This window comes from Protopterus annectens, chromosome 11.part0 (assembly GCF_019279795.1).
Source record: "Protopterus annectens isolate FY-2018-M chromosome 11.part0, PAN1.0, whole genome shotgun sequence".
Taxonomy (NCBI): Eukaryota; Metazoa; Chordata; order Ceratodontiformes; family Protopteridae; genus Protopterus; species Protopterus annectens.
In genome coordinates this window covers 534730109-534755708 of record NC_056745.1, presented here as the reverse complement: position 1 = coordinate 534755708, position 25600 = coordinate 534730109, and the positions used below count along the sequence as shown (strand labels likewise).

At 41.1% G+C, this 25600-nt stretch overlaps 1 protein-coding gene across 1 annotated transcript in view; it reads left to right on the top strand.

Annotated features, from left to right (window-relative positions):
- The window catches only part of XPOT (exportin for tRNA), a 3393313-nt gene that overhangs the window by 130073 nt on the left and 3237640 nt on the right, over positions 1-25600 (top strand). The window contains exon 2 of the mRNA XM_044088045.1: positions 23647-23784. Within this exon, the coding sequence (XP_043943980.1) occupies positions 23725-23784 (60 nt within the window). The 5' untranslated portion in view covers positions 23647-23724. The remainder of the gene's footprint in view (positions 1-23646; positions 23785-25600) is intronic.

The window sequence follows — 25600 nt, the reverse complement described above, 5'->3', positions numbered from 1 at the left end:
TCCCATCAAAACAAAACATCATTTCCCTTGCAAATGTTTCTTTACACAAATACTTTAAAGCACAATACCACTCTTATCTGGTGACATTCACCCCAAGCCAAGCCCTTGCCAACAGCACCCTAACCATACTTATACAGAACCCCTCTGTTTCCAACTGCCTCACAAATAACTCATTACAATCACAAGCCTCCAAAAATGTATTTTGTTTTTCAATGAATATACAAAGCATTGTCAATAAAAGTACCCTCCTTCGCGCCTGGTTTTCTCAGTATAACCCAGATATACTTGCTCTATCTGAGACATGGCTAAAACCTCATATTACAAACTTTTTGAAATTCTCCTCCCAGTTATAATATTGTTCGACTGGATAGAAGTAAAAAAAAAAAAAAAAGGGTGGGGGAGTAGCTATACTCTATTCTGACCAGCTCTCTCTCCCCTCTCAGTAGCTATCCCTGATTTCGGCCCTGCTGAAATATTTATAGCAACCTAAAACCTAAATCAACACACAAATCTTGACGTACCCCCAGGTAAAAACATTCCCATACCTGAGCAGTTTCCTTCTTGGATTTCTATATCAATTCTCTATGAAATCATCATCCTTGGGGGATATAAATATTGACCGAAACCTTTTTAATACTGTATCCCCTAGCTGCTTTATAAACCGTTATGGCTTTACCCAGCTGATCACCTCACCCATGCACCAGCAAAAAAATTCCCAGAATGGCTTGGTTATCGACTGGATATTAATATCTGACCCCCAGTGCTATCATAGCCCTTCCAACCTACCTAGCTCCCTTAGTGACCACCTCCCTACCTCAGTAGTAAGAGACACTCCCAATTTAAACAAGAGCCACCAATACAAGGAGTCTCGTAACCTTAAAAACTACAACTGTTCCCCTAAACGAATTACTGTCCAAACAATTTTATTCCTAGAAACCCTCAGCACCCTGGCTCCCAGTGGAAAAATTAGGCTAAAATGTAATTATGCACTATGGCTAAACCAGGCAACTCTATCACTATTGAACAAGAGAAGCAGTGCCTGGAGAGCATGGAAAAAAATAACTCCACTTTCCACCTGAACGTATATAAACAGCTTCACAACCAAACAGAAAAGCAGGTCCTACTAGACAAAAAGAAAAAAAATATCAAAAATCTCTAAGCAACTCTCATTCCAACCCGAAGAAATTCTGGCACTCAATAAACTAACTATTATCTCCAGGGAATCCTTTACCAAACCCCTTCTGTTACATTGAAACTGCAAGCCTACTTAACTTTTTCATCGAAAGAGTAGAAAAGCTTATGAAACCAGAAACTCTTGATATAAATTTAGACTCCACCTCATCTCGTCCATCATTCTCCCTAGCACCCGTAGCAACATCCTTCATCAGAGCATTTCTTAAACTCAAATCCTGTTCCCCATCAGCTGGCAAACTCAATCCATTATTTTTCAAACATGCAGCAGAATCCATAGCATACCCTGTATCTATACTTATCAATAGATCCATCCAAGGAAATACAATACCAGATATCTAGAAAAAAATAAGGGAGAAAATTCTGCATAACCCCCAAATTACAGGCCTTTTACCATATTATACCCCCTTGTCCTAGGTACTGAAAAAATGTATACATAGACAAATACTAAACCACCTCTTACAGGCAAATCTAATTACACCCACACAACAGTGTTTCTGACCCTCACACAGTACTACCACTGCCCTCCTATTTTTCACACACAACATTGCCCAAGCCAGAGATATAAACTCATATCAGCTCTATTCCTTGACCTATCCGAAGCATTTAATACCATTTCCCATCCGATCCTCCTAAACAAACTTTCCAACCTGCAACTATCTACCTCCACTACCTCCTGGTTTAACAGCTGCCTCTCAAACAGATATCGGTCCGTCAGATGGCAAACCTCCTTCTCCCCTTTCTGTCTTGTTAAGACTGGGGTTCCCCAGGGTTCTATCCTGGGCCTCCTACTTTTTAATATATTTGCAAATAACCTCCATGTCTCGTGCCTCACTCTACTTTTAATACAGTACGCAGATGATTCTGCAATTAACACCTCTGACAACATACAAACTGTCCACTCTGTCACTCAGCAATCTCTGCACCTAGTAGAACAATGGCTAACTGAAAGCAACCTGCTTCTCAAACCCAAAAAGACCAAGCTTCTCTTTTTCCTTCCAAAAATCCCTCAATCTAGCTAAAGACAACTTCACCATCTCATCTTTGGATAATGCGGTTATTACCACCGACTCGAATACCAAATTGCTTGGCGTTACTATAGACAACCAGTTAAAATTTTGCCTACATATCTTAAACTCTCTCAAAAAGTCCAATCAAAAACTAGGTCTTCTATACTGCAACAACAAATATATACCCAACAAATTTAGTCCTATACTGGCTCAAACATTTATTCTACCATTCCTGCTGTATGCTGCTCCCATACTTACTATCCTCCAAAATAATATTTTAACCAAATTAGAAACCACCTATAACAAGATAGGATTTGTAGCTGTTACGGACTGCGAATCTTGCCATCCATTGTATATCCCTGAAAAGCTTAAGATGGCCTGAGCTCTCCCACATGCTTCAAATATCACAACTACAAATTGCACAGACCATCCTAAATAGCCCCAACTCCTGCCCTTGCATCCATAATTCCACCATACGCACCCAATCATGACCTCAGAAGCACACAACAATACCTTTTGCAGGTGACCAAGCCAAACAAAAATATTGGAAAAATGCTTTAGTCATTCAGTTGCATACTTGTGGAGCAAACTTCCATTGTCCTATGGCTCTACTACCAAAAGTGATGAATTCAAAAAGCAACTAAAAATTCATTTCCAACATGCATGGATATGTACTTTTCAGGAAATTACTTAATGAATTTTTCTTCTCTCAATTAACATGTTTGCTTGATGTCCACCTAAACTGTCTACATATATTACTCTCTCTCTAGTTGTACTATGCCATCATGTTACTCTGAATTATTTTTATTCTAGGCATTGCTATGTTCCTTTTAAATAACTTAATGCTAACCAAATTTCTCAAACATATTGTTACTGCAGTCTCAAAATACTGTACTTTTTCCTTTTATGTATTAATTTTGTATATTTCTCTGTTTTTGTACTGTTAAGTATCTTACTACTTGAATGGTTAGGTTTTTCTTATTTTTTTAATTACTTTCCTGGAGCTTTTCTCCTCTGGTCCCCACTGAAAAAGGGCTATCTGGGCCCAGTCGGACTAATCCAGTTAACACATGTAAAAATATATATATTCTTGTCGCAAACTGTTTTCTTTAAAACAGGAAAGCTGCAGTACAATGTTTGCTTTTGCACATTTATCAAGACCAAATGACATTTATTTCATCTGAAAAAGTTTTGACCACTTGCAGTTGTGCTTTCAGTTCATCTGACAAGCTATACAGTTTAAAGTCATCGGCAAAGACAAGACAAGTCTTTACACTTTGTTGCTTTCTGGGAGCCAAATTATAGCCATGACGTAATCCGCTAAGCAGACAGCTTAATGGGTTAAGGGCAAGGCAAAAGAGCAGCGGTGACAGTCCCCCTGGAATATCCCTCTGGATGTTTATCCCTGGAATAATGATTTGTCCTTTATTGTGGCTTAACTGCAAAGTGGTATGCCACTATTTCATGGTTTTTTGATGTAGTTTGTGTAAGGTGTATCTTGTACAGTTGTAAGCACTCCTTTATCCATGAATGTGGGATACTGTCAAATGCTTTTTTGTAGTCTAACCATGCCATACTTCGATTCTTCCCCTTTTTTACAGTTCTCCACTATGACTTTAACAACAAATGATTCTTTGTTCCATATGACTTTCTTTTATTACCTTTTTGCTCAATTACCACAATTGAGTTTTCCTCTAAATGACTGTAAACTGCCTGCATCAATTCCTGTGTATAGTTTATATGTTGTCGGAAGACAAGTTATTGGTCTACAATTTTTAGGGTAGTTTGCAGGTTTACTTTTAAGTAGGAGCATTGTTTTTCCTTCTGTTAGCCAGACTTTTGTCTGTTTGGGTACACATATAAGTAGTTCTTACTTGTGGCAAAATTTTCTTGCAAAGATGTTAATACATCTGGGCCTGGGGTTTTCCAATTAGTCTTAACTTAATTTCAGTCTCTCTGGCCGTTACTCATCCCTTTTCATATCCTGTACCTTTAAACTTCTTATACTTTCTTTTACTTGTTCTACCCATGTAGCATCTTTGTGTTCCACAGGATCTTCATAAATACGTCTCCAAAATATACCTATTTCTTCTTTTTGGTGGTTTTTCAATTAATTTTGCTTTGTTTCCCAGTTGTCTCTAACACTTTTTGGGTCAATAAATTGCTCATTTTGTACATTTTGTTTATATTTATATGTGTATCTTCTAAGTTTTTCTGCCTGTGCTGATATTTTTAGTTTATTTATGATAGTGCACGATAAATCCTGATCTGTTGTATTGCTGTGCATTGCTTTTATTACATCTATCTTTCTGAGTATTTTTTTGTATACTGTGTGACACTTCTTGTTTTAATTGCTTTATAGTTTTCTCTATTTGATACTTCCATGATAGCATTTGATTTTTCTCCCTGTCCGTTCCCTTACTACCCTGTGTTCTTGTGGTAGGACTTCACTCTGCAGCCAAATTAATAACAGATTATGTATCCTGTTTACTTCTGTTATATCACATGAATCTCTGTGGACAGTCCTAATAGGTGTTCATTTGTTTTATCAAACTTCTAACTTGTTGGGTTTTATTGACCTTTTGCAGTTTTTCTTTCATTGATCTTAATATCTATTTATCTCTATTTAAATCCAGTAACTCTTCTCTTAAATCATTTTCTTCTAACTTGAGGGCACATTCTTTGTTCGCCATTTCCTGCGGGCATTTTATGGAAAGTTCCAGAGCTGCTTCCTGTGCCATGTTCTCTTCAGTTTCACTCTGTGACATCTGTTGCTCTTTCATATGGGAACTCACTGGTCTATTGCTCAATGACACTGACTGTCAGAGTTGCCAGTTTCCTGTTCTTTCACTTGCTGTATAGCTCCAACTGAACCTTTGTACTGGTTTCCTATGGGAGTCTCCAAAATATCTTCATAGGTTAACTGCTTAGATGTTTCTTGCTCCACTGGTGTCCCCTTAATTTGGGTGTCCATTGCTCTATCCTGTTGGGTTATCTGAGTTAAATTTTCTTCACTAACTCCTTCACTTTGCAGGTAATCCGTAACCTCAATTTCTGTTCTTTTAACTTCTCCATTACTAATCATCTTTTCTACTTTACTCTGTTTTCTTATTTTTTGTATAGTAAAATATTCCATATCTGGATGTCTTTGCTTGTATTTCTTTTCTAATATCTTTGGTGCTGCTCTTTTTACATTAATTAGTTTTGCTTTCTCTTTTGCATAAATATTGCACCATATTAAGTCTTTCTTTCCCATGTACCTATTTCTTCTTCAGATGTCTCCTGCTACTCTTGTTTCTCCTTACTTTGGGAACTAGTTCCATCATGCTTTGATATGACCTGTGTTAGACTTTCTACACTGACTTTCATTTTGCAAATATTCCATAATTTCAGCTTCTGTTTTTTTTTATTTTATTTAGTTTTTTTTATTTCTACTTGACTAATCATCTGTTCTACATTCACTTTGTGGTCTGATAATTTTTATTGTGAAATGTTCTATAGCTGCATGCCTATATTTCTGCTAAAATATCTTCGAGGCCTCCTTTGCTTATATTTCTCTTCGAATATCTTTTGGGCTGCTCTTTTTGTTTTGATTAATTTGGCTTTCTCCTTTGCATAAATATTGAAGCGCTCTCTCCGTTTCCCATGTCCATATTTCTTTTTTATATTCTTCTTCAGATATCTCGAAATTTTGTTCTTTAAATTTTCACACTTCCTCAGTTTTTTTCCAAACTGCACAAGGTTTCTTCGTCTGGATAGTGTTCTTCATGGTTTGTATTAATGAGCACACATTTTTATTTGAAGCTTCTGACAGTTTTCCTTGTGGTTTAGTATTTTTCTTTCATCTAATTTCTCTGTCTTTTCATATATCTTTTTGTCTGGAAATTCTGGATTTCTTGCATGAGTAACAATACATAATTTCTTTCTTATCCTCACTCTGTTGTCTGTATGGCTCTTTTTTGGCCTATCAATTTTTGTGGAATGCTACTTCCTTCTACAACATGGGGGCCGTCCTCCCCCTGGGCCTGGCCTAGCCCCATTGTAGGAATACTTCTGTGTCTTGAGGATTCTACACTGTCATTTTTTCCCGTCCTGGTACCAGTGCACCTACCAGGATTGGGCACTTTTTTTTTTATTCTGGGACTTGTGCACCCAGTTATTATAATTTTCATTTTATTAACCTCCTTCCGTCCATGATATATAAAAGTCTATACATCAGTGTTATCATCGTGAGATTGTTTGAAAAACCAGAGTCCACCTTGTGAAAGTAATCACCAAGACATGAGGATTAATTCAGTTCCAGCAATACTTCTCTCCTTTTGCTGATTTTTCTCTCTCCATTCGGACCCCAGATGTCACTCTGTATAACCTTATGATCTGACAGACTAACCCTGAAAGAGACATAGGGTTGTTTTTTCAGGAGTTGGAATACTTTTGGCAATTGGCTGGTTATTGGATTTAATAAAGACCAAAAGGTTCATGTGTATTAATTTCCTTATTGGACAGCCTCCCTTTTTGGGAGGCAGTCCATGTCTTCTGGTACCTTGACTCAAACGGTAGAGTTTATTTTCACTGAGATCCTAAAAAAAAAAAGGCCATTGTTTTTGTAGGACTTTGGAAGGAGTATGTTTTTAGAAATGCCTCAGTCTAGGTGACTGGTTTCTTCTCCCACAAGTGGTTTATTCTCAAAGTTGGCTTATTCCTGCACCCGTGGTTTATTCTCAAAATTGGCTTATCCCCCCCACCCTCTAAGGGACTTAAGCAGCTAAACCAGTCTATGTTAAAGTTGTATGTGCAGGTGCTAGACTTAGGACAGTCATTAGCCCTTCAAAATGCTATGAAGGGAAGAATTGCTTGGTGGGGTGATTTTAGTTTTTTGTTACACTTTGCATTGGGTAACTTCATCACTTATTTATTTTAGGATTCATCCAAATGTTATGCTGTAACATATTGTACAAATCTGATCATAGAACTGTTTTCTCTTGCTGCTGCTCTTTTAATAAAGGTTAAAATATTAAAAATTGAAAACCATGACTGGGAAAGCTGGATGCTGCCTACGTATCTTTGACTGCCTAGGAGGTTTATGGTGGCTCCTCCCCATGGTGATGATGTGCTTCAGGGGAGTGGTGTAAGTTGTTCCCCTGAAAACAGACTGGATGGGGATAGATGTAAATGGGTCTGCCCAAGCTGGTTTAGTAACCTTTGTGGAGGCATGTCTAGTAGTGGCACTGCTTCTTATAGCATAGGGAGTTCCTTCTCAGTGATGCAGAAGCCCATGTCACCAGGATGTGGGTATAGAAGTCATTAAAAAAACAAACAAAAAAGCCCTAATGGCTTCCAGGATGATAAGTTTGCATTTCTGTTTCACCTTATTGGGAAATGCTTTCACCCTATACTAGGGAGCTGATGGTAGGCAGGCAGCAAGGTGCCAAAAAGAAATGTAAACAAATTTGAAAAACATTTAGAGGGGTTTGATTCTAATCAGTGCCTCCTTACATTTTATTTTCACTTCCAGTTGTTGTTGACAGCATGTCAGTCCTTGTCTCCAAAATATCCTTTAATCAACAAATGCGTAAGCCTTACCCATAATGTTTGTTTTTGGAACAGCACAGGCTGCAACAGTATATCAACTTCTCCAGGCTGTTGTCCCTTTGTTTGTCTTTTCCACTCATTACCATGGTGTGATGTACATATCAACTGTGAACCCTTCCCTGCAGTGTCCGTCCTTTTCTGTAGTGGTCATTTTGTTACCTCTGTTTCATTTCAAAACTTCATCCATATATCTTATTTCCTTAATCATTTCACGTAGTTTATGCACATGTCCTCTTTCAGCTTATTGGCACATGTGGTTGAATATTTGCATCTTTGTCACCTTCCATCAATGCACTGATGGGATAGGAGACTTGCTCCTTGACAAAGCCATTGTCCATTTTCCTTTCAGTGCTGCATTGATTTTTAAGCACTGTAAGCAGATATGGCATGTCTCATAATTCAATACTCATGTCCATTTAGCATAATGTGCCATACAGTCACAAAGGCAGCCATCACTCTTCAGTTCTCATGAATATTATTGAAGTCACTTGTATTCCAGATTTCTGTTCTTCTAATGACTAATAATCTCATCCACCAAGCTCTACGTCCATGTTTCCCATTTATCTTTCCAATTTGTTTAGCAAGATGTCACCACTATAAATGCACCCCATTAAAATAATCAAGCATACTAAAGTGACAGCTCAAAAATACCAGTTGGCATTAAAACTTATGAAAGTACTGATGTTTAAACCTCGCTCCCACTTTAACATATCTTCAGTAAGATCGTAATGTTTAACATCAGTGTTGGGGCATACTTAATATAAGATCTGTCAAATCTAAACAGTTATTGTGCATATGATTATGATATGAGAAGTTTATATTTACCATTTAAAGAATCTTTTGAATAACCTGTTTAATTGTTACAGTAGAGAGTCCATTATCTGAATTAATTGGGACCTAGGGTAGTTCGGATAATCAAATATATAATTGAACCAGATAAAAACTTCTAAAGTCTTGTTTTTTTTCTGCACGCAGGAATGCACTTTTCCCATTCAGCGGTTCTATCGGACAATAAAGAATATTTTTCACACATGAGCTTGCCTACAAGCGAATACGTATAATGTTTACATATTCAGACTTTATGATTTTTTTCCTATCCAAAAACTTTGGAAGGCTTGTTCTGATAACTGAAGTTTCAGATAATTGACTCTCTACTGTAATTACTAGTGAAGCCTCTATTGGAAATGCTGCCTGAGGCCCTCTTCTTAATGGCACTGGATAACTTCATCAAACAATCTTCCTAGTGCTTTCTACACAACTGCAATAGTTTCAAGTTGCGATGTCAAATTGTATTCATTCTCTAGCATTAACTTTGCCTATTTCCGATGGCAGTAATAATGCATCGTAGTTCACAAACCTTAACAGAACTGACAGAAATAATGATACATTGTTGAACTTGGCAATTACTATCACATCTGTAAATTCAGGACATGTTAAGTTATCTGTTTTAGTAAAGTGCCAGTTCTGCCTATTTTATGTACGTATTTTGTTCTGCCTTGTTGTAATTGATAATGCTTCTTAAGTGCAGTTGTCCTCCACACATTCAGACTTTACAGTGGGTTCAGATAAATTTGTTTTCATCAATTGTAATCGTCCCTGTCTCTAATGAATACTTCCAGAGTTTCCCAACCCTGTATTGATCTTTCAATCATGATCAAATTTTAAATAAATTCACGTGGCTATTTACAGCCTGTTCTGTCATCTTAACTCCAGTATGTTCCCTGCTTAATCAGATTTGTTTTCTCCTATTTATCCGGTACCTTTACTGATATATCCCCATCTTTCAAGTCTCTGGTATCATCTTCCTGTTTGATATGCATTTGGGTCAAGTGCACAGGTCATTTCTTAATTTGAGTAACTTACTCTGGGTCATCAAAAGGAAGACAGTTTGAGAAAATAACTAAAATGTGGGGAGAAAATAGGTGAACGAAAGTCTAAGTGACACAGAGAATTTTTCCTCTATATAGAGATTTTAGAAGTAATCCATTTTGGGATTAATATGCATGACAAAGAAAGAAGAAATTGCTGTTGCTTGGGTGAGTGTAGATAATAGCATAGATTTTATGCCAGTTTGTCCAGGGTGATCAGTTTTGTGTTGAGTAATTATCACGTAGCAAGGAAGGAACTGCCATCTGTCTTGCAAATGGGTCCCAAAAGTAGGATATCATATTTGTAGAAAGTAACTCCGGTTCTTAAGTGATTTTTACAGTTATTATTGGAGACATTTGCTGTAAAGTGAACAGTTTTGATAAGTTTCCTAGAAACAAGATTGAGGGAGAGCATAGGGCCATACATGGTACAGTTTTGTACAACCCAGTAGAAGTCTGAGAAAAAAATTTGAGCAATAGGTTGATGGGCTTCTGTGCTGAAGTGAGACAGTTGCTGAATAAATTGAGATTTAAAGGCCATGAATTGGGTGGAGGTTTGGGGTAGATGGTTTTATTTATTTAACTGGGTAGATCTGACCTTGTCCACAGGCCCTTTGCAACCCCGAGCTGAGCATGTACACAGTCCATCAGCCCATGATCAGTTGTGTAGAACATCAGTGTAAAAAATGATATATTCTTAAATGCCTTGAGTATTTATAAATGTACGTTTTACAATCATGAATGGAGTTAAAAGTGGCAGTTAATTTCATATTTATTTTTGGTATGCAGAATCAGCCTACTGTCTCCCCTTTTGCACCAAATGGCCATTTGCTCCTTCTGGGAGAGAACCCTCCAGTCCATTTCCTCTTTGGTAGATGCAAGACTTTGGTGCTTACAGAGTGTACAGTCTGCAGATGGTACAGATTCTTATTCCCACCTTCAGGGTGACCTGCAAACTCCACTTTTATTGTGTTTGGAGGTAGATGTGCAAACTTTTTCTTTTGCAAACTCACAAAAAGACACATACCGCATGCAACAGCAGTGAAGATCTACTAGACTCATGTTGTAACGTAACCTTTGCATTCCTGCTTTTGTTGCCAGTGCAGCATGCCAAGATACCGCCCTTAGCATTCCTGCTTTTGTTGCCAGTGCAGCATGCCAAGATACCGCCCTTTCTTCTGGATGGGCAAACTGGCATTAAACTACTCAATCCATCCAACACCTGTGCAGCTAGTCAAACTTTGATACAGTTAGGGCTTTACCTCTCTGTGTCATTGTGCTGAGGTATGTGCAATTTTGTCATTGTTCCATAGTAACTCATTCATGTTCCATTTTCCTGAAATTTTCACTTTTGAGGTTTAACAGGCTGAATTGATTGAATATGTTAACAGTAAACACTTCAGAATGTAAGACTAAGTATAGGTGTGTATGTAAAGGAGACTGAGTTAAAGCCATATCTTATCTGTCATAATTTTATTTGTGACGTGCAAATGGAGTCAGGTTCCATCAAAGATTTTCTTACATGTGCAGATTTATGGGTTTGTAGTCTGAAGAACCTATAAATTTATAGGTTCATAGTATGAAGAAAGTGTTATGGTACTGTGAGAGCAGTTACTATAATAAAGCGTCTATTGAGTTGTTTGTTTGACTTCGTTGTGGTCTCACCTTTGATATATTCTGTTACTGGGACTTGTTGATGTTCTTCATTCCACATTGCTGCAGTCCTAACAATTGGGTAGTCCGCTGTCCAGTCGGCCCGAATACCAAAGTATATGGCTGACGTCGGTCACGGCGCATTAGACTGACGTCAGTACGTCAGGGTACTAATGCGCATGACCGACGTCATATCCTCAGTCTTTTTTGCCGCATGGTCCGATGCAGAAGCAATTTTGCGAGTGCAGGTTGGCGTTCTGAAAATTTCTGAAGTCAGAGTTTCAGACCGAATCAAAGTTGGCGAAGTACCCGTTGGGAATATTTTGGTTTTTCTTGCCTCAGTATTTAACCGGATGTCAGAAAAAGTGAATAACTGTATTTCTTGTGGGAAACAGATACCTCATAGGGATTACCATACTTTGTGTATACCTTGTTTAGGGCCTGAGCACGACGTTGTTGGATGCCGCTCTTGTGCTAGATTTAACAAACGCACTATCAAGAGAAGGTTAGACTGTGCCAGGTTAGTGTTTGGGAAGCGTTGTAACTATAAAATGCCGTCGGATGTTCCGACGCCGGCTTTGGCTAAAAAACGCAAGGACAAAACAGCAAAGCCTAGTGGGGAAGAACCGACAGTCCCAGACGTCGGTTCTTTAGAGGGCTCAGTGGAGCCGGAGGTTTTGCCAGGTGTTTCTTTGGAGTCTCTGGGAGAGACTTTACTGTTACAGGAGGTTTCCTCTCAGGAAGTAGGCCAGGCTGAGGGGGCTTCTCAGGTGGCTGTTCTTCCCTCACTTCCTAAGGTGGTTAGGGCCTCCCCTTCTGTTTCCAAGGCTTCTTTAAGGGGCAGGCCAAGTTTTGCTTCAGTGGGGGTTTCTCCTAGTGCTTCAGGGTCTTTGCCTAAAAAACATATGCTTAAAATGGCAGAGGATTTGATTACTATGATAAGGGGTTCTATGCCCCCTCCTGATAAGAGGCCTAGGGTGGAACCTGAGCTTGACAGTTTTGAGCAATGCTCGGAGGCTTCTGAGTCTTCGGCTGAAGACTTGCAGGAGTTCCCTCCTTATTCTGATTCTGATGTGGATGATTCTACTCCTTCAGCTTCTCCTCCTGAGGATTTTTCATTTTCAGAGACTTTGCATTCCATGAGGGAGCATTTTAAATGGGAAGGCCAAGATTTCTCTGATTCCAGGAAAAGGCTTAGGGAGTTCTTGTTTTTACCCCAGCATAGGCCTTTAGCTATACCTCCTGTTCTGAATGTGGTGGAAGATGTTTTTGCAGAGGCTTCTCTGAATCCTGATTCTTTGCCTCCTGCCCCAGTTAAACCGGATAGGTATTATAGGGTGCCTGAAACTCATAAGTATCTTTTTAAGAGTCCTAGGGCAGACCCGGAAACTGTCTCTCAGGGGCCTAAAGGTGTAAAGGCCTCAGTTGTTAAAAATCCTGTCCCTCCTGATAAAGAGGCAAGGGCTTTGGATAGATGGGGAAAGAAAGTGTATACTTCTTCCACTTTAGCCATGAGGGCGTTGAATTGTCAGTTCCACATGTTAAAATATCAGAATTATCTTCTTTCACAGTTGAAATCTAAGGTGGATGCTCTGGCGGAAGGTATTGACTGTAAAGAGTTGCAGGATTTAGTTCATGTGTCTGAATCGTAGGCACGCCTGGTTGAGAGATCAGAATTTAGCTGAGCATGTTAAGACAAGGATTTTGGATGCTCCTTTGCAATCTGATGTGTTGTTTGGTTCGCCTGTGGAAGCAGTTTTGAAGAAAATGGAGGACAAGGCTAAATCTATGCAAACTGTTAAAGATTTTTTGCAGGTACAGCCTCCGAAGTTTAGTAGAAATTGGCCTGCTAAGGGTTGGACTTATCCTGCTTATGATTCCCAGTCTAGGGGTAGGTCTAGACGTGGCAGGTGCAGAGCTCAGGGTTCTTTTAGGCCTAGGACAGGGAGTTCCCCTGCTCAGACTTCTGGTGAGGGCAGGGGTCAGTCCTTTCGTAAGCAGTCCCTATGACCTGCCTTTTCAGCTGCCAGTTCATTCTCGCCTGGCAGCACCGTTGGGAGGAAGGCTGTCTCTTTTCAAAGAAAATTGGGATTTAATTACCCAAGACAGATGGGTTCTGGATATCATTCACCACGGTTACAGGTTTTATTTCCATACCTTGCCTCCTTTCAAAGGCATGCCAGACATTCCTCCTCTACAAAGACAAGAGGCGCACAAGCAAATTTCTCTGTTACTCCAAATAGGGGCCATTCAGCCAGTTCCTGTGCCAGAAAGGGGCCTAGGATTTTATTCTCGCCTGTTCCTAGTACCAAGAAGGGGAACACGTGGAGACCAATTTTGGATTTATCTATCCTCAACACTTATCTGGACATTCCCAAGTTCAAAATGTTGACGTTACAACAGCTTTTACCTCTACTGGGCAAAGATCACTGGATGGTAACTTTAGATCTCAAGGAAGCTTACCTTCATGTGCCTATAAGATTAAGTTGCAGAAAGTATCTGCGTTTTCGAGCTGGAAGTTCTCATTATCAGTTCTCTGCATTGCCCTTTGGCTTATCTACTGCCCAGAGTATTCACAAAGGTTCTGGCTCCAGTGATAGCTTACTTCAGACTAAAAGGATTCAAATCTACCCTTACTTGGACGATTGCCTGATTCTGGCTCAAGAAAAGGAAGACCTTCTACAACATCTGGAATATGTCATAGCAGTGCTAAGATGCCTAGGGTATTCTGTGAGCGAAATAAAGTCCAGTCTAGTACCCTCTCAAGACATGTGCTTTCTGGGTGTGAGACTGAATACAGCAGCCCAGATGGCCTTTTAACCCCGGACAAACAAAAGAATCTTTCCAGTTACTTCCATCAGCTATCTCTTCAGTCCGGGCTGACTGCAAGGACAGTCCTTCAAGCCTTAGGGTTCATGGCATCTTGTATTCTGGTGCTTCCCAATGCCAAACTGCATATGAGGAAGCTACAATGGTATCTCAAAATGTATGGACACAGCACTGCCAGGATTTGGACACTGTCATTCAAATAATACCTTGCATTCAAAAGGAATTTTTGTGGTGGGCTCAGGAATGTCACCTAAACAAGGGACTCTCTGTGACCCGGCCAGAGCCGAGTCAGATTCTAACGACAGATGCCTCAGACATTGCTTGGGGAGCTCATCTAAATGGAAAGTGGATACAAGACAAGTGGCCTGCCAGACTACAGCATCTACATATCAACATGAAAGAGATGTTAGCAGTCCAGTTTGCATTAATGGCTTTCAAGGAGTTACTTCTTCCAGGGCAGGTGTTGATTCTAACAGACAACACAACTGTCATGTGGTACATCAACAAACAAGGGGGAACACATTCTTACCCATTGTGCAGGCAAGCAATGATTTTATGGGAGACTGCGCTCAGCTTGCAACTAACTCTTCAGGCAAGGTTTCTGCCGGGAGCACAGAACTCCTTAGCAGATGTGTTAAGCAGACAAATCATGGATCCCCACGAGTGGAAACTGGATCTTCATGTATTTCAAAAATTGACAGTGTCATGGGGAACTCCAGACATAGATCTGTTCGCTTCTCCACTAAACCACCAGCTGCCAAAGTTTTGCACGAAGGAATTTCATCACACAGCTTGGAAAGTGGATGCTCTTTCTTTCAGTTGGAAAAATCTTCATGTGTATGCTTTTCCACCTCTGCCTCTTCTCCCAAAGGTGCTTCTAAAGGTCAGACAAGACAAGCCAAGGATGATTTTAATAGCCCCAGATTGGCCTCGGCAGCACTGGTACCCATTACTGAGGAGTCTGGTAAGGAAGCCTCCATGGCCTTTACCCTTGATTCCACACCTATTGTCTCAAAGGGACGGTCATCTGCTCAATGTCAAGCTTCAAACTCTTCATCTAACAGCCTGGCATATTCTGTTTTGAGCGGCAGCAGGTCTCAACTTCCTCAGCAAGTTTTAAATGTGATTATGGAAGCCAGGAGACCTAGTACAAGGAAAGTGTACGCAGAAAAATGGAAGAGATTTTTGTTTTGGAGTGCAGCAAACAATTTGGAGATTTCTGAGCCTAATTTGAGTGTGGCTCTTCAATATCTTACTGAGTTATTGGACAAAGGTTTGTCTTTCTCTTCCATTAAGATTCATGCTGCAGCAATATCAGCTCACTATGATTGTGACCCACCATTGTTTTCACATCCTTTGTTCAAGCAATTTCTTAGAGGGGCAAAGAATATAAGACCCCACGAGAGCTCCTACTCCTGCTTGGGTTCTCAATGTTGTGTTGGCGAAACTTACTCGACAACCTTTTGAGCCTCGGCTACTGCTGAACTGAAATACTTGTCATGGAAGACTGCTTTTTGTTGGCCATTACTTCTGCAAGAAGGGTTTCTGAGTTACAGGCCCTTATGGCGGTTGAGCCTTTTTGATTTTTCATAAGGATAGGGTATCATTACGTACTAATCCTTCCTTTATGCCTAAGGTGGTTTCTAGTGTGGCTTTAAACCAAACTATTCATTTGCCTACTTTCTATGCAGATCCCCAAAATAAAGGGGAAAAGATTTTGCACACTTTAGATGTACACAGGCAATTGCGTTATTATTTAAGCAGGACTAAGGATTTTAGGCAGTCTCAGCAGTTGTTTGTTTCTTTTGCTTTGAGTTCGCAGGGCAAGCCTGTGTCAAAACAAACTATTTCTAGGTGGATTGGGTTTTGCATTGCATTTTGTTATTCCCATCATGGCAAAGAGATTCCAGCTGGGATTAGGCCTCATTCCACTAGAGCTACTGCCACTTCAACAGCATTTCTAAGGGGGGTGGCAACTAAGGATGTTTTGGAGGCAGCTACTTGGAGTTCAGTGCATACTTTCTCTAAGCATTACCACCTTCCTCTCTACTCTAAGTCTAGGGCTGGTTTTGCCACAGCTATTTTGCAAGGCATGTTATCAGCTCCTGCTTCCTTATGATTTGCCAGCCTCCCTTACCTCTGCTTTGGGATTCTACCCAATTGTTAGGACTGCAGCAATGTGGAATGAAGAACATAGTACAGTTTTGTACCTACCATAAATGTAGATGTTCGAGGATCCACATTGCTGCAGTCCAATTTACCCTCCCTCCTTCCCCTCTGTGTTTAGGGGTGGTTGTGTAGGTGAGATTATATTCTGGTACCTTTGTATATATTGTATATATTTTTGGTGCAGGTATGTTTGGTGTGTTTTGGTTTTGGCCTTGTCTTTTTAGGGTCTTTTGACATCTGGGGCAAGAAAAGACTGAGGATATGACGTCGGTCATGCGCATTAGTACCCTGACGTACTGACGTCAGTCTAATGCGCCGTGACCGACGTCAGCCATATACTTTGGTATTCGGGCCGACTGGACAGCGGACTACCCAATTGTTAGGACTGCAGCAATGTGGATCCTCGAACATCTACATTTATGGTAGGTACAAAACTGTACTTTTTTGTGTGTGACCATTCGTCTGAGATCCTGGAATTTTAGCATCGATCTATAGGTTTGTTTTATTTGGTTAAAAATTTTGATCTTTGCTGGTCATATCTAGGTGAACAAGTTTGTTGAAAGTGAGTTGGTCCTGATAAGAGAGAGAGCCATCATCTTTGAAGCAGGAATGTGATTTTTATTTTTTGAGATGCAGCAAAATGTTTCTCAGAATGTTTTATAGTAGCTTCAGTTTTATATATTGGTCAAGATGTGGTTCCACTAAGATTGTTAATGGTGCTCCATGCAGTACATGGGTTTTATTACTCCCATATCAGTTAAATATCCTGGTTCAGTGCTGCTATGGCTCAAGACCAGATCTTGACACCTAGAAGGGCACCCCCTAAGCTGTTAATATCTCGTTTGGAGCTGTACTAGAACTGAGCCAAGGTGTGACTTAAGTCCTATTTTGAGTGTAAATAACACTAACAGAACAAGAAACTGCTTAATTTCAACTGATTCTGTCTGCTGTCTAAATTGTACTCAGTAAAATGTATTTGGGAAACAGTTGCTTCCCTTATGCAGGGAATGCATAAAGAAGTAATGAATTCCCAACTATATTTCAACTTTCAAAGCTGACACAACACTTTCCATTGAATAATTTTCTGTGGCTACTAGTACATAGGGCAGACAAGTCTCCATGCACTACAAAGAATTATGATTGGATCACCGATTGTAACTAGGAATTGTGTTCTCAACATGGATGCCAAGATTCACATTTCAAGCTTTGCTCTTGAGGTGAATTTCTTATCTGTGTCTTGAACACGCAGTTATGATCGGCCACCTGATCATAATCTTCTCTATCTGCTGGAGAGAGATTGAAGGAAGCATGTTAGTGAGCTGTTGTCTTGTGTCCTGGGGGTGTTGCTTTTATGGGAGAGGGAGCATAGCTTGAAAGTAAAGGAGGAGAGAAGCAGGGTGGCTCAGCAGTAAGGGAAGCCAGTTAACTTTATGTACAGATGTGCAGTGGTGATTGTCTTCTGGGGCCTAAGGGATGAATGTACAGATATCTGTTTAAAGCTTTGAATAATTGTAATGTTTTGGGAGCTGTTAACAGTGATGTACTGGTAGTTCATGTCAGATGCAGAATTAAGGCATCCGTTCTAATACCTAGCAATGGAGTAGGCTGCTTTTAATCCGATGTTACTATTTTCAGTAATAGTGGATCAAGTGCAAGTCTTGGGTATATGTTCATTGTGTTTCACTGTTGCAGTCATTACACTTGGGTTATCCTGCTGGCAGGCTACCCGCAGTTGGCCTGAATTCCAAAGTCCTGGTCCGGCGTCGGTTGCTGTCGCTTCTTCCCTGACGTCAGTGCGCCAGGGGTATAAAAGATGCAGCCGACGCCGTTTTCTTCAGTCTTTCTTGCCGCGTGGTGCCCGAAGCAAAAGCAGTTTGCAAGTGCCAGTTGGTCGACTCTTGAGATTTTCGAAATCAAATTTCAGATCCGAAGTCTTCGATAAAGCTAAGTACCCCGTTGGGGAAACTTTTTTCTTGCTCCAGACCGATGTTAGAAAAAGTTAACAATTGTATTTCTTGTGGGAAGCAAATACCTCGTAAGGATTTTCATTCTTACTGTATTCCTTGCCTAGGCCCTGATCACGATGTTGCCAGCTGTTGGTTTTGTGCTAGATTTAACAAACGCACTATTAAGCGTCGGTACGATTTTGCCTTTCATAGCTTTGGCCAAAGGTTTAATTATATAATGCCGTCAGAACAGCCGATGACCGGAGTTTTAAAAAGCGCAAGGAAAAGGACAGGCGTCCGAGGTCCAAAACCGATGACGAGGCCTCTGCTAGGCCAGTCGCCGGTTCTCAGGCGCTTTCGCAGCCCTGATGCCCATTACCTCAGAGCCACAGGCCACTTCCGACTCACACGTGGAGACAACTAGGCCTCTGGATACTCAAGGTATTGGACACTCGGAAACTATTCCCTCAGATGGGTACGGAGCCGCTGAGCAGGCATCGGCTTCTGAGGGTGTTTTCAGACCTACACAGTTATGTCAAGCCAACCTCAGCTTCCAAGGCAAAGACTAAAATGGCTTTAAAGACAAAGAAACAAGTACAGAATTCTCCTGGACAGACTTCTATGCCTAAGAAACAGATGCTTAAAATGGCTGAAGACCTAATTACTTAAATCAGGGTTCCCATCCCCCTCCTGATAAGAGGCCTAGGCACGACACATATGATTATTCTGATCAGGTTTCCATTTCCTCTGACTCCTCTTCAGATCAGGGATACTCTCTTCCTCCCTATGAGGATTCTGATGCCGAAGAATCTATTCCTTCAGCCTTGGGGAAACCCTGCATACCATGAGGGAGCATTTTCACTGGGAGAGCCAAGATTACTCAGAATCTAAGAAAAGGCTCAGAGACTTTCTTTTACTGCCTCAGCACAGACCTCTTGCTATTCCACCTGTTCTAGACATTGTAGATGTATTTTCAGAGTCTGGCCTGCCTCCTGACTCTTTACCCCCTGCACCTGTTAAGCCAGACAGATACTACAGGGTTCCAGATTCTCATACATTTCTATACAAAAACCCTGCTGCTGACCCAGAAACTATCTCAGGGTCCCAAAGGGGTCAAGGCTTCCACTGCAAAAAACCCTGTCCCTTCTGATAGAGTTTCTAGGGCACTGGACAGATGGGGGAAAAATGTTTGCACTTCTGCTACCTAGGCTGTAAGGGCTTTAAATTTTCATATGCTTAAATATCTGCAATACTTAATGTCACTGCTAAAACAGAAAATGTTGACAAATTCTGAATGTTTTGAAAACAAGGAAATGCAGGATTTATTGCATGCAGCTGAACTAGTGGGAAAGCATACTTTGCAATGTAATTTTGATTCACTGGAGGCCTCGTGCAGGGCCGCTGTTACAGGTTCTGTCATTAGAAGGCATGCTTGGTTAAAGGAACAAAATCTTCCTGATCATGTTAAAGCAAAATTATTAGATGCTCCATTACAGCATGATACTTTGTTTGGTGTTAAGGCAGAAGAGATGTTGAAGAAAATGGAGGATAAAGCGAAATCTATGCAGACAGTAAAGGATTTCTTACAGGTACAACCACCCAGATTTAGCAGGAACTGGCCTTCTAAGAATTGGTCCTTTCCAGTGTCTGACAGACCACAAAGAGGCAGATACAGACGCCCTAGAGGCAGACCCCAGCCCCAAGGCTTATACAGGCCTAAACAATGGGGTGCTTCTACCTCCAGTAGCGGAGAAGACAAATCACAACCATATAGGAAACAGTCCCAATGACTTTCCTCTGCCAATGCCAAGTACTTATCTTTTGGCAGCACCCTTAGGGGGGAAGCTAGCACTTTTTTCACAAAATTGGCACATGATCACCCAGGACAAATGGGTCTTGACTATAGTCTCTCAGGGCTACAGGTTCCACTTTAACACTCTTCTAAAGACCAAAGGTATGTCAGACCAGCCACACAATCAATGGGCAGAGGCACAAATGCAAGTTTAATCTCTCATGGACATGACGGCTATTCAGCGAGTACCACAGCAAGAGCAGGGACAAGGATTTTACTCAAGACTTTTCTTGGTACCCAGAAAGGACAAAGCCTGGAGACCAATACTGGACCTGTCTATTCTAAACACTTTTCTGGACGTTCCAAAATTCAAAATTTTGACTCTGCAGCAGCTTCTGCCCATGCTGGGCAAGAAGGCTTGGCTTGTAACTTTGGACCTCAGAGGCATACCTGCATGTCCCACTCAGACAATCTTGCAGAAGATACCTCAGATTCATAGCTGGCTCAATGCACTACCAATTCTCTGCACTGCCCTTTGGTTTATCTACTGCGCCCAGGGTTTTCACAAAATGCCTGGCACCAGTAATTGCATTTTGCAGACAAAGAGGAATTCAGATATATCTCTACTTGGATGACTGCCTTATTCAAGCAGAGAACAAAGACATTCTACTGAAGCATCTGGCATTTGTAAAAAGATTACTAATTTGCCTGGGGTACACAGTAAACAAAAATAAATCAAAACTAGTACCCTCTCCAGAGAGAATATTCCTGGGTGCAAGCTTAAATACAACTGCCCAGATGGCTTATCTCACGCCAGACAAACAGACAACTGACTACTTATTTCAAAATGTTGGCAACAAAGTCCCAGTTATCTGCAAGAAAAATTCTGCAGGCTTTGGGTTTCATGGCATCCTGCATTCTGCTAATTCCATATGCAAGACTGCATATGAGGAAACTTCAGTGCTATCTTAAAAGTGTTTGGACTCAACATTGCCACAGCCTGGAAACAATAATTACCCTCATTCCCTACCTGCAACAGGAGTTTCGATGGTGGGCAAATGCCTGTCACCACAACACGGGACAGCCATTCACCTTACCCACAGCCAGGCAGACATTGACAACAGATTATGCTTGGGGGGGCCCATATGGCAGGAAGATGTATTCAGGGCACATGATCCGCAAGTCAAATGCATCTACATATCAATCAAAAAGAGATGCTAGCTGTTCAGAATGCCCTGACAGCCGTCAAGGATCTACTTCATCCAAGACAACTACTGATAAAGACGGACAATACTACAGTCATGTGGTACATAAGCAGGGGGGGGGCACACATTCCTACCCCCTCTGCAGACTAGCCATGAACTTGTGGGACACAGCATTGACTTACCAAGTACATCTACAAGCACAGTTCCTGCCAGGAAGGATAAACACTCTGGCAGGCGAACTAAGCAGAAACCTAATGGACCCCCACGAGTGGAAATTGGATCCACAGGTCTTCAGCAGAACAAGGAACTGGGGATGCCCGGACATAGACCTATTTGCCTCCCCTCACAATTGCCAACTGCAGAGATTTTGCACAAAGACTTCTCACAAGCAAGCATGGAAAGTGGATGCTCTATCTTTCAGCTGGAAAAACCTAACAGTATATGCCTTTCCTCCTCTGCCTCTCCTCCCCAAGGTACTCCTCAAGGTCAGAGAAGAGAAGCCAAAAATGATACGGATTGCCCCAGACTGGCCCCACCAGCATTGGTACCCAATCCTAAAGAGCTTGTCTCAATGCCCAACTTGGACATTACCTCAAATTCCTCACTTATTGACCCAACAAGACAGTCAGATACTGCACAGCCAACTCAGGACCTGAAACCTGGCAGCATGGAGGATAATGTAGCCATTCAAGACATACCTCTCTCTAAAGCAGTGATTGATGTTAATTTGGAGGCCAGGAGGCCTAGCACCAGAAAATCTTATGCAGAAAAAATGGAAGAGATTCTGTCCTTGGAACCAGGCACAAGATATTGACACGATTGTTCCCAATATTTCTCAGATTTTGCAATACTTAAGTGATATGCTGGATAAAGGCCTTTCCTTTTCATCAATTAAAATTCATGCCTCTGCCATTTCAGCTCATTACAATACAGAACCACTTATTTTTTCTCATCCATTACTAAGGCAGTACCTCTGAGGGGGCCAAAAACATAAGACTTCCAAGGAGAGCACCAATACCTGCATGGGACCTCAACTATGTCTTGGAAAAACTCACACTGCCTCCGTCTGAGCCAGCCTCTGCAGCTCATATAAAATTCTTATCCTGGACAACAGCTGTGCTCCTAGCAATAACCTCCGCTAGACCTGTTTCAGAGTTACAGGCACTCGTGGCTGTGGAACCTTTTATCATTTTCCATCCTGACAGGGTTTCTTTGAGGACAAACCCTACATTTATGCCTAAGGTAGTGTCCAGTGTGGCCCTTACCAAACAATTAATTTGCCTACCTTTTACCCAAACCCACAGAATAAGGGTGAGAGACTTCTGCATTCTTTGGACATTCACAGGCCGCTACACTTCTACTTGGACAGAACCAAAGTTTTCAGAAAGACTGGACAACTTCTAGTGGCATATGCTGCAGGATCACAAGGAAAGCCTATCTCAAAGCAGACTATTTAAAAGTGGATAGGCCACTGCATTCGTTTCTGCTATTCACAGCATGGTAAATCAGTGCCTAAGGGCATTAGGCCACATTCAACCAGAGCAGCAGCCACTTCAGCAGCCTTCCTCAGAGGAATACCAACGACATCTTGGAGGCTGCAACTTGGAGTTCAGTGCATACTTTTACAAAGCACTATTACTTAGCTCTCTACTCTAAATTCAGGGCAGGGTTTTCCTCTGCAGTTCTGCAGGGCCTTATAGCCTCTCCTAATCCTATTTAGCACCAGCCTCCCAACCTTAGCTTTGGGATTCAACCCAATTGTAATGACTGCAACAGTGAAACACGATGAACATAGTACATTTGTGTACCTACCATAAATGTACATGTTCGAGGTGTATTCACTGTTGCAGTCCAGGTTACCATCCCCCTTCTCCTTGCTGGGACTTATCTGTACTTCTCTATTCTATACAACCTATGTGGTGTATTTGCTTGTCGATGAAGGAAAAGTTGTTTTTTGAGTATACATGCTTATTGGCATAATTTAGCCTACCATTTTAGGGGCACCTGACAATCTGGGGCAAGAAAAACTGAAGAAAATGGCATTGGCTGCATCTTTTATACCTCTGGCGCACTGATGTCAGGGAGGAGGCGATAGCAACCGACGCCGGACCTAGACTTTGAACTCGGGCGGACTGTGGGTAGCCTGCCAGCAGGATAACCCAATTGTAATGACTGCAACAGTGAATGCACTCCAACATCTACATTTATGGTAGGTACACAACTGTACTTTCTACAAATGGTAAGAGTATAATGGCATAGATGGCATTTCTGTGAGAATATGCTAAATGTTTACACTGCAGGCATTGGGCTTGTCTCAGCCTCATCATGCTTGAAGATGCTTGCTTGTAGTTGCACATTTTTGGACTTTGTGATTTTGTTCTTTTATTTTAGGTACTTGTGTACGATTGTGTGTGGGGAAAGGGATGAACTTCTCATGAAAAAAAAAAGTTACAGAAAGAATTTTGAAGCATGGATGAACAAGCTCTTCTTGGGCTAAACCCTAATGCCGATGCTGTTTTTAGGAAAAGGGTAAGTAAACATGTCTGTGTGATCATTGTTGTTGCATGTTCTGTTATTTGTTTAGATTAACTGAAGTGTGCAACAAAGTAGTCATTTTTTCAGTTGTACCATAAAGGAATGAAAGATGCACTTAGTTCAATGCAGACACATGAACATAGGTTTTTGGAGTGGGTTTGGCAGTGACTTGATTCTATTCTGCAAGTGTGTTCAGGCATTAAATAAGATAATAAATGAATGAGCAAAACATGTATATTTTATTTAATTCATTATAGCCAGGTCTGCCTCCAGGAATTTCTGCCGTTAACTCCTACTTGACACTTCTATGCGTCAAATATTGTTTGTTCATATTTGCATTAATAATTCCAAAGTCATGATACACAGAAGATATCAGAAGATTTCATTTTATGCTGTACATGAATGCAAACACAATTGTATTGATATTTGATCTCTGTATAAAGCATCTAAAGTACTGTTTAATGCATCTGAAGTATTGTTTGTTTGTATTTTAGTAATTTTAATATTTCTCTAAATATCTCAATAGTCGGGTAACGCAGACAGAACTATGTAGCCTCCTATGACTCACAGCTGTATGAAGTAAATCCTGCTTGTCAGTATGTCTCTCGCTTGAATGGTTACTGAGATCTCATAAGCTGTTTTTATACAACATTACAAAACTAATACTCCCTTCCTTTATTTTGGCTTAAAATCCAGTTTACAGCATTGAACTGATTGAATGCCACTAATAATTTATCCTGAATAGTTTCCCATTTACAGTTTTTTAGTAACACTTATGGTTCCAGAGATATGAGCATTTGTTTGAACTGTAAGGTGATAACTTGATTTTAAAGGCTCAAGCCACACCAACTGGAATTTAAAAGTATAAGCCCAAAAGAGCTGCACTGGAGGGAATGAGGTAATACCACACAGAAATGAGGGGATAGTCAGTTTTTATAGTAAATCTGTTATTGCATATTTGTTCACCTCCAAGGAAAGTGAAATTCATGATGTTCATCGTGTTTCATTGTTGCAGTCATCAGTGTAGGGTTCTTCTTGCCGGCAGGCAGCCCTCGGTTGGCCAGAATCCCAAAGTCTGGGTCCGGCGTCAGCTGTGTACTCACCCTCCCTGACGTCAGTGCGCCAGGGGTACAAAGCTCCCAGCCGACGCCATGTTCTCCAGTCTTCCTTGCCGTGCGGTGGAAGCAGTTCGCAAGTGCCGGTCGGCCGTCTCCTGTTATTTTTGGTGCTTCATACCGAAGACATTCTTCTTTTCAAAGCCAAGTACCCCATTGGGGAAACTTTTTTCTTGCTCCAGACCGATGTCAGAAAAAGTTAATTGTATTTCATGTGGGAAGCAAATACCTCATAAGGATTTTCACTCTTACTGTATTCCTTGTCTAGGCCCTGACCACGACGTAGCTAGTTGTCTGTTTTGTGGTAGATTTAACCAACGTACTATTAAACAGAGATACGATTTTACCTTTCATTACTTTGGGAGGCGGTTTAATTATAACATGTCATCGGGCACGCTTCCGATTACCGGAGTTCATAAAAGGCGCAACGATAAGGATAGGCCTCCGAGGTCCAAATCAGACAACAGTTTACAATCAGAGCCAGCTGCCGGTTTGGCCATCATCAGTGAGACGCTTTTGCAGCCCCTGTTGGCCATTACAGAACAGCTTGCTGAAACGGACTCCCACAAGGAGCCAACTAGGCCTTCAAATACTCCAGGTGCAGGACCTTCGGATAATGCTCCCTCGGATGGGTCCGGAGCCACTGTGCAGGTGCCGGCTTCCAAGGGGGTTGTCAGGCCTATGCAGCTTAAGGC